This window comes from Hydra vulgaris, chromosome 05 (assembly GCF_038396675.1).
Source record: "Hydra vulgaris chromosome 05, alternate assembly HydraT2T_AEP".
Classification (NCBI taxonomy): Eukaryota; Metazoa; Cnidaria; class Hydrozoa; order Anthoathecata; family Hydridae; genus Hydra; species Hydra vulgaris.
Window position 1 is genome coordinate 13664118 of NC_088924.1, and position 10883 is coordinate 13675000.

At 27.5% G+C, this 10883-nt stretch overlaps 1 protein-coding gene across 1 annotated transcript in view; it reads left to right on the top strand.

Moving 5' to 3' along the window:
* LOC136071877 (pre-mRNA-processing factor 17-like) overlaps positions 1 to 10883 on the top strand; it is a 90246-nt gene that overhangs the window by 13425 nt on the left and 65938 nt on the right. The window contains exon 3 of the mRNA XM_065797437.1: positions 7496 to 7556. Within this exon, the coding sequence (XP_065653509.1) occupies positions 7496 to 7556 (61 nt within the window). The remainder of the gene's footprint in view (positions 1 to 7495; positions 7557 to 10883) is intronic.

Sequence of the window (10883 nt, forward strand, 5' to 3'; positions counted from 1 at the left end):
TTAGACAATATTGTTTCACAACACAAACATAATTACATACATAAAGTGACTTACAAGTGGATCAGCACCGCGCCAGAGGTCGAAACAGAACACAAACATACATGAACGAAACAAAGCATACACAACAAAGCACAAACATAATTACATACATAAAGTTACTTACAAGTAAAAAGTTTTAAAATAAAATGTTTATCCGTCTGATTCAGATGTAGAACTAAAATCGTTACTGTAGCAGCTTTCTTCGCTACTATAATCAGTGACATTGCTAGTATTAGCTGAATCAAGGCGATAAACTCTTTGCTTACTTAAGTAGATATCCACAGCGCAACTCAAAATATCTTCTTGTTCTTGGTAAGTAAAATTCTGGTCATTTCCTGCTATGATTATAGAGTCTTCCATTGTTGAGTGGGGTAATCTTTAAACGCCGATCAGTCAGTATTACAGTCAAAATATTGAAAATGCGTTCGACAGCGGAATTAGAGCCAGAAATACACATCATAAGTTCAACTAGAAGACAAAAGTTTGGAAACTTGATTCTATGATAAAGAAAAAACTTCTTCAACATTTCTAGTGGTATACTGAGTATTTAATACTAGTTTTGCAGCTTTCCATTCCAGAAGAACCATTTTAAAATCTATTCCTGCAGCCTCTAGAGGGTAAAAGAGTTCCTTTAGTAATAAAGAGATGCTGGCATCACCATACATGCTGTCTGCTGTCCATAATTTTGGATCTAACCAATCCATTGATTCAAATATGAGATTTAACAGCAAACTAAATCTATCGTTTATCAATGGCAGAATGATGTCGATTGCTGATTTTCTTAATTGAATGACAGAACTAAGACATTCCAAGTTAAGATTAGCCATGTTGCCAAGCTCAATCTCAATGAACTCTGGATTCGATTTATTCAATTTGGGGCCTTTTTTGAAATATGAAAAAACAAGATTAGTTGTACCATCTTTTTCATTGATTCTAAACTTTAGTAAATATAAATTAATAATATCATCAAAACCTTCATTGCTTAACTTGTCTAAGCTAGCCTTAGTTACATCCACTGCTGGTTTTAATTCATTCACCATTAACAATTTCTTTTCGAAAACTAATGATAACAGAGATAATTTTTCTAAAATATCCAAATAACTGCAAACTATACATAATAATCTGTATTCATGCAACTGTTTGGATATCCCGGAAATCTTAGCTCGCATATCTGCTTTGGTGTCGCGATCTGCAAGAGCATTTTCGAAACCCACAATAAGCGAAGGCCAGTTATGTAATAGTCTTGTAAAGTCGTGTCTCCTGTGACTGAAGCATGTTCCCGATATTTTAGGCAAGGTGTAGTATGTAATGTTTAAAGCCTCAGCAGCTTTTTTAACCGTTGTTTTAAAATTGCCAGAATTGCGAAATAAATTAAAAATAGAAATATAAAAGCGTTCACACTCTTTAAACTGAGATATATCTTTTACAGCACCTTTTATAGCTAATTCTAAACGATGGTTTACATAGTGAACTTTAATCAGCCACATTCTATCGTTTTTTAATTGTGTTAATACTCCATTATAAATTCCAAAATTAATGCTTGCTCCGTTGGCCGTCGCGCTGACAAGTTTGGATTTGTAAGCTGCCGCAGTTAAAGGAATATTACCTGATTCATTAAAAATGCTGTCAATAGCATTTTTAATGGCATTAGCACTCATACCACCCAAATTGTTCATATCAAGTAAAGTTACTACAAAGTAAGCAGGGGTCCCTTCGCGTTAAACGCGTACAAGAATCAACTCTTTTTCATCCTTCGTTTTTCTAGCCTGTGAGCCATCGGAGAAAATGGAGAAAAAACTTTTATCATTGATGATTTTAGCAACTTTTTATCTAACAGCACTGGCAATGCAGGAGATATATTCACGTGCTAAAAAAAGAACTTTGAATAAAAAATATATTAAAAAGAATTTTTTAAAAACAATATTTTGAAAATAGACTAAAAAGAAAAAACTAAACGATTTTACTGGACCCAAGGACTTTGTGTATGTACTTAACTTGAAATACCCATTAAAGTCAATGACTGAAAATATTGGGCGCCAATAGGAACAAGTTATACTTAGCTGCCCAACATTTTCAGTCATTGACTTTAATGGATATTTCAGGTTGTATATGATTTAGTTACTTTTTTAAATGATTACTTTTATTATTATGCTGATCTTGTGTTTGTTTTGCATGGCCACCAAAAAAATAAAAAATAAACAAACCGACAAGAAAGTTAAATAAAATGTTGTAAAAAATTAAAAATTATTTAGAAAAAAAATGATTGTAAAGGTTATAAAAAAATCAATAACCTGTTTTATTGTTGCATTTTCCTTCTAAAAGAAGTACACCATTAATTCTTTGACATTTTATCAGCGTCTCGAAATGGCTAAGTGGCATGCTTGGTTTTAGAGCCATTTCATAGGCAGTTCTTAACATCTTTGATAACGCATCGCGGCTGTTATGTGGTACCGAGTTTTCTATACCAAGATTGGTGACTCGACTACTTCTAGGATCTTCAGAGTACCCATTTTCAATTTGTACCGCCAACCTATGACATTGCCCTTTATGATGGCGATCAACCTTTTATATTCAAAAAAATTCACGATCAAAATTTAATAAAAGGTTGGTTCTTTTTGCAATGTAATAACTTATAAGATAAATTCACGGCACATTATATAATACTTTATACAAAATACTTTTAATGAAACATAGTAAAATAACTATATATAAGTAAAAGTTATGCTAAAATTATTTCCTGGACTGACAAATTAAAAAGTAAATCATTTTAATTTTACCTGATGTTTTATCACCAAACAAGTTCCCTTAATAAACAAATAATTCAACGCTCCTTTAACTAAAGTATCTTTTAATATAGCTGTTTTGTGTCTCCCACAAATCTTACACCATATTTTAATAACTAATCCATTTACTTCCGTGTACCCGATAACTGATTCTTTCCCCCAAGAAAGAAAAGTTTTTGAGTTCTTTGATATTGGTTTACTTACTCTAACTAATTTTGCTTCAGTTACCATTCTTACAAACTCGTTATACTTAAACTTAAAGTTACTTTTTTCTGTTTTAAATACTAACTAAAATTAAAAAGCCCACTCACTAAACATCATCAGCGGTATTGTGAAACAGTTCTGCTTCCTCTTCATAAAGTATTTTTAACCTTTTTAGTTAATTTTTATCTAGTTAATTTAATTTCTACAGTAACTCAATGATTTATTTATTTTATTTGTTCATCTTACTAAGAAGAATTGTTTCAAATATGTAAATTTTTCAAACTACGCGAAGCAAAAAATAGTTACTAAAAAATCTAAATTGTTTATTTATAAAATATTTTAGCTTAAACAAAACTAGAACTAGCGTTAGTTTTATTAAAATGTTGTCGGACTTTTTCGGGGCCCTAGGCAATTTTTATTTTTGAGGTCTTTTTTATGTGCCACAGCGTAAAAATGACTAATAAAAAAAGTCTTCTTGACTATTTTGGGGCCCCTAACATAGCGGGTCATGGGGGTTTAACCCCCTCTAACTTTTTGTAATCCAGGATTGGAAACAAGACATAAGTATATAAATAAAAATTATATTATACTCTTTGATAAATAAAAGAACATTTATTTCCTTATTAAGCAATCGTAAGATGTTACTTTATATAAAAAATGTTGCCTAATTTTATAAATAAAATTATAAAAGAGCAATGTTTCGAAAATATTTGTTCTAAACGTAATTTATTTTGCTTTAAGTTTTTTCGCGCTAAAAGTTATTTTCTTTTTTTAGTTTTTTTTTGTAATTGTTTCTCATCGGTCCAATAATCTTTTACGCTTTTTTTGTTTGTTTTTTGAAATGTTCTCAAAACGACTAAATAATCTGGCCAGTTTTTCGCAACTAAATATTATTTCTAACTAAATATAATGGTCAGTATTCGAGAGCGATCACTCCCGCTCCTCCACCAAGCCTGATATATGTAACTAATCATTTAAACCTTTTAAAACTGCCAACAGTAAGTATTTTATACTTAGATAAGCACTTGCTTCAATGTGTAAAGGTATAAATTTCAACTATAAAGACCTCAGAGCAGAATCAACGTATTTCAAATGTTGTTCATGCAGCAAACATGTACATGTTTTATATTAAAGTGTAAAAGTTGTGACTAGAGTGTTATAGTAAATGCATTCACCTACATAATACCAATTTTGAAATATTGCTCTACAGTCCAGTCAATGCACTATATTGAATTAATAAATACAATTGAAAAAATAAAGGGATGTTTTACTAAAAAACTGTGCTTTATATGCCTATACAATTGATAAAAAACTGTGCTTTATATACCTAAGCAATTATTTGTACTTTAAAATAAAAGATAACTATAAAGTTAAGACATTTATAGCACTCCAAGTACTTAATTTCTACTTGAAATTCATTGTTTGAAACAAGAGTTACATGTTTCTAATTATTATAGTAATTTTTTGTTTGCTTTGATAAATCAGTTTTTTTTCTGATTAACAACCATACTTTAGGTCATAACTTGAGACTATGCAAACTAAAATGCCTACTCGATGTAAACAAATATTGTTTCTTTTGTAAAGTTGTTAACACATGAAATAATTTGTGGTTTGGGATTACACATGCAAAAAATATTACAGCTTCAAAATAAAAATTAAAGTAAATTTTAAAAATATTCATTTATAATATTGCTAAGTTTGTGTCATATACTAATTATTTTTTTGTCATTTATGGTATTTTTGTTTTTTCATTTGTGGTTTTGTTTTGTAATTATAGTTTTGTTAATTAATATGTATTATTATTATGTGAGTCATTCCATGCCAACTGGACAAAGGTCCAACATGGACCCCCTCAGATTTTGATGAAACTTAGTAAGTTTGTTAATATCAATGAGAAAAGGAATTCCTGAAAATTTCAGTATAAAATCTTTTGTGGTTCATAAGGTACAGTCAATTGAAATTTCTGATTTTTCCAAAAATAAAAACTTCAGTAGCAAAAACATGTCTTGTTCATACTTTGATGCTCTATATTTTAAAAACAAAATTTCAGAAAACCTTCTAGTTTTTTTTATTGTATACAACTCTTGACTTTCTTTAATAAAACTTTACATTGAATTCTCAAATGTTACATTTTTTCCATAATGGCTACCTAAAAAAGTTAAAAAATTGTTTGCAAATTTAAAAAGTTGATTTTTAATGAGTCAATTTACAAAATCTGCAATTTAAGAAGTGAAAAGACATACTTTTTTAGTTTCTATATATGGTAGGCTTCCAAATTTTTTAAAATTTACTGATAAGATACAAATCAGTAAAAAACTATAGACTTCTAAAAATGGCTGCAGCTAAATCTTAGGAAAATGTGCCTCCACTTCAAACCACCGGTAACCAAGAACTAACACTGGTTTTAATAATTTTTTTTTTCTTCTAATTTAATAGACTTTATTTCAGTGATTTCAGAAAAAAAAATAGTGGATATTCATGGGGAAGTTACAAAATCAGAACAATGAAAATTGCCCAAAATGCATTAAAAACAATAAAAACAAAGTTATTGTTGTACTTTAGTTTGTGTTATATATTCTAATACACAGTGTGTATGAATTTAAAAGTATTTCACAATAAATACTAGAAATAAGTTTTTAATTAAGCTTGAATTAAACTCAGTTTGTAAATAGCCCTAGCTCCTACCTTCCCCCTCCCCCCTATCCCAAGCATTTACTTTTTAACATGCACATTTTTGTCCAGAACTTAGAAAAAATTTGTAATTGTACACTTTTTATTACACGGTGTGTCTGGTTTTATCTCTGATGTATGAAGTGCCTTAATATCCAAACGCACCACTAAACAAACACATAAAAACTGTGAAATTTAGTTTTAAATGTCAGATAGTAAAAAGACTACATATAAAACTTATAAGTAGCCTATTAGGTTAAAATGAAAAAAAAGGCTTTCTAGTCTAATTTACCCAATATTTAATACCATGGCCATAAATTTTGTAATATTTTTCCAATACACTCACTATTCCACCCCTCCCCATTAATTTGACTTATTTCATTATCATGTTCAAATTTAGATTACAACTTATACCAAGTTAATATAATAACTTTTATAAGTTATTCAACACAATGCACAAGTTGATTATGTAATAAAAAATATTATCTAATAAACAATCAATAAACATTGGATCTTTCAAATAAATTTTTGCTAAAAAACTATGTTTAAACATTGCATCTTTCAAATAAATTTTTGCTAAAAAAATATGTTTAAAACAAATAAATCTAATTTATAATAATTTTGCTAAATTGTTATTTAATTATGCTATTTTACAAATGTAATATTTCAGTTTTTTCTTGAGCTGATAGTTCATAGCATCTATCAGTTGTTGATTGAACTTTTAAAGAAGAAAGTTTGCATAAAATGTGCGTTATTGGAACCCAGCAAATATCTTCTTTATGTGGCCAAGTAAAAGTGTTTAACAAAATAGACTACTTCATGAACTTGATAAAAACATCTTGATTTTCTTCAGATATTTCCACAATATTGCCTAAAAACCATTTTGCATCATAAACACATGCTATATTAATTCCTGGTGAAAGAGAAGAAAGTGGAACCATATGATGCATTTTAGAAATATTTACATTAGTATACATATCAAATGACACCTGTCTTATCTGTAAAGTAGTTAATGATTGTGGTATAAAACAATGGTGGTTTCTTGTTCCTGGAATTGTTGAAAGTAGCATAACGTTTTTCTAATTTAAACTTTATGCAATGTAATACAATTGCATCATTTGAAATGTATTGAAAATATATTCCTTTAATATTTTGTTTACACCAATCATACATTTTTTCAGGTGAATTGATAGGATCTGTTAGTGATTGTAAACTGGCCCTAGCTACAAGTCTTTTGACAGAGCCCCCAACGCCATCACAAGCACTCTTTTCATGTGAAATGGCAAAAAAAATGCCATTCTGCAGATACTTTATGATCTAGTTCATGGTGACATAAATTAGATATGTTTTTATAATTTTTATATTGTGAGCCTGCACCATCACTAAAATAAATGCAGTGGTTAAAGTAAGGCATCAACTCTTTTAAATGTTTTATTACTTCATAAATGAAACATGATGAAAATGAACTGAGTTTGCATTGTGTTGCAAATGATCTGAAATAATACAAACACTTTTACATTTTATCATATTTTCTTCCATATAGTAAATAACAAAACGATGCAATGTTGCTTGACTGTTGTTCCAATGGAAACCTTGTACTGCATCTTGAATTAAAAAACTGTAATTTTCAGCAAAGTTTTCAAAACTGTAATTTTCAGTAAAGTTTTCAGCAAATTCATTGAAAAAAATTTAAATCAATCAAATTGATTTAGAATCAGCGCAACTAAAAATAAAAAAGCAATTAAACAAATTTTTTAGCTTTCAAATAAGTTTGATTGATAATTATATTTTATTTTTAGATTGGTCCTGTTCATCCATACAAAACACAACAACAGTTAGCTAAAAGAAACACATTAGCTGGTAAGCTTTATTTTTTTTGTTTGGAGTACAATGTAGTATGTACTGTATATGCCAATACTAAAACTTTAGATGCCACGCAATTGTATAAACTGAGTTTATGAACCGAACTGTAAAAATTGAAAAAACATAATAAAGAATTGTAAATTATGTTTTTAAAATACCTAAAAAACATGTTATGAGAACAAGGTTTTAAACAAATTTTTTTGTTTATTAAATTTCAAAACTAAAATACTCTCAAATAAATAATGATAATGTAATACACCTCAATGAACTCCTTAATGACGTTTTACTTTTGCTAAATTCTAAAGATTTTGTAATTTTATAAAAAACTCAATATCTTTGTATTTTATCAGTTAAATAACAAGAATGGCAATTTATTGATAAGACTGGAAAAATACTTTAAATAGTTAGATTGTTGTATGGCATAATATTAGCAATTTATACCGTTTAGTGGTAGAAAGCTTACTTCATAAACATCATAGAGGCTATGTTTGTGTTTGTAGTTATTAAGTTAAAAGTGGAGTTTTTATATATTAAAAAATAAAAAATATTAGATCATTAAGAAATAACAGATATTAGCCTAAATCATATTAAAAAATAACAAATATTCCTGGACCCTTGTTGTGATGAATATAGTATAAACAATTTATATTAAATTTTTTTGATCTTTGAGAAAAGAATGAATCAATTGAATCTCAATGAATGTTAATTGAGTCTCAATTGAGTCTCAATGAATGAATCTATTGAGTCATAAAAATCATTTTTTTAGGAATAAGTTATAAATCTAAAAAAACATTTATTCACAAAATGACATTTTAATAACAAGACATTTTGGGGATTTTGTGAAAAAGACATTTTCACACGATCCCTTTTACATTTCAGGGATCATGTGAAAAGTCATTTTCAGGGAAAGTGTAAAAAGCAATCACCAATTGCGATTGCTTTTCACACCTTCATTGTTTATTTTTTCCTAACAAAAATATTTCCGTGTTTTTTTTCTCGTTTCTTTTTTAATTAAGCATTTTTTTACCATTCTTAAAAGCAATATTTTTGTCTAAGTTTTTTATTAGGGGTCATGAAGTATGTCACGCTAAGTTTATCTTTTGAATTGAAGTATGATCACTTGCACTCTTGCACGGAAATGTTCATTCAATATAAAGCACTTTTGAATTTACATTATTTTAAATCTCTGCATAGAAGCAAATAACTTTTTAAAGTTATATTTAGTTTGATTTACTTGATGAATAAAAGTACATCACAGTAAATTTACCTATAAACTAAATCAAAATAACCAGTTACTAAAGTTTACTTAAATTTACTTAATATACTCAAAGACTCGCAAAAGTAAGCCATACAAGTGTTTCTATTTACATATTGCAGCACATAATAAATTTTTACCTTAAAGTTATTTTAACAAGTCTCAAAAATTATTTTAACAAATGTCGAATAGAATATGAAAAGCGATTATAATGTGTAGGACGATTATATGTAGAATGTGACATTGCATATTACTCATGCACGCAAAGTATGCTGTAATCATTGCTTAAACAAAATACATTTTTTCAATAACAAATTTATTATTCATTAAAAAAAAATTTAAAAATAGCGCTTTTCATATTCATATATTTTTAGTCTTCTAAAAATTCTCTTATTCAAATAATCTTGAAATTGAAGTTTGAAATTAAAAAAAAAATTGAAAAAATTTAAAAGAATTTTAACATAGTGATGTCCGTAATATCAAGTGGCAAGCGAGGAGCATTTCTGAAATTTAAACTTAGATCTAGCTACAGCAACAATATCAGATTTAGAACATAAGGCAAGCAAAGTTTATTTCAACTGTTAACATTTTGAATGGTTAGTTGTTTTTTTAAAAACTTTCTATTGCAAATATTAAACTAAAAATTATATGTTAAAAAAAAATTATTTTGCTTCTGTTGAAAGAAATTTTCTTTCAAAAAAATAATTTAGGTAATAATAATCTTAAATAATTTAGGTAAAAATAATCTTAAAGAAATATAACTTGATTTATTAAACCAAGTTTTTTTCTCTAACTTTTTATTACAAAACTATTTGATCGAAAAAATCAAAATGTCAGCTTAAAAACCTTTTGAATGATAAAATTAACTATGCATAAATTTTTAATAGTATGCTAGATCAAGAAGCAATAAATTAGAAAAAATGTGTTATCTAATGTTTTTTTCGCCTTGATCTTATTTGTTTGGTCTATAGATATGATATAGGTCTATAGATAGATATAATCTAAAACAATATAAAGAGCTTGTGTCACAAGTTCTTATGTTTAATATTGTCAAAACAACTTTTCAGCATTGTTTTATTGTTATTTTTCAAATAACAACACTTTTTTAAAATAACACGTTTTATCGAAATACATGAACGTATTAAATAGTTTTCTGTAACTAATTGAAGTAGTTTAAATATTGAAAAAGTTGCATTTTTACTTTTACTTTTTAAAGTATAAACTAAGTAAAAGCAATTATTAAAAGTAATATTGTAATAGTATTAAATACGTTGCTTGGTCATTACATTATAACTTGCTCATTCCACTATAACTGCAACTTAAACATTAAATTATAACTTAAGCTGTAAACTATAACAGTAACTTACGCTATTTTTAAATCTGCCAAGAGATATTATGTTAAAAGAATAATAATTACAAACTAATGTACAAAGTTACAATTTTATACTAATGCAACCCCTTTACTGCAAAGCAGCACCAGGGAAGGAGGGGGGAGAGGCTAGATTTTTTTCTTGCGATAACTTTAATTCAAGCCCTGCAATTATAAAACATATTATTTAAAAATATCTCAAGAAAAATCTACATTCTCAATTGATAATTATCTTTTGATATCTCAAAAGGTTATGTCTCATTAAATGTATAAAAATCTTTGAACATACCTAAATACTTTTTTATTTATATAGTGTATTTAACTGTAATCGTCATGAACTATTTTGTTTGCTATTTTTTGTTGTTTTGGTTTTTATAGAATTAGGTATTTACAAAATTATAAATAGTAATACTAAACAAAGTATATTTCATAAAAAAAATTATCTCAATTAACTCAAAATAAATTATTTGCTTCTTAACATTCTTAAGAAAAATATTGGTCACAATTTTTTTGCAAGTATTACAACTTGTTTCAGCATTCTTGCTCTTTTTTTGATAATGTAAGGGACATCTACAATGATTTGCATCAACTTGAATTGAATGTTCTGGTTGAATAGGGATTTGTGTTTCATCCATAATTGCTAATGTTGTTGAAATTGCAATGCAAGATGATGATTAAAGATTCTTGGCATCAGTATTCT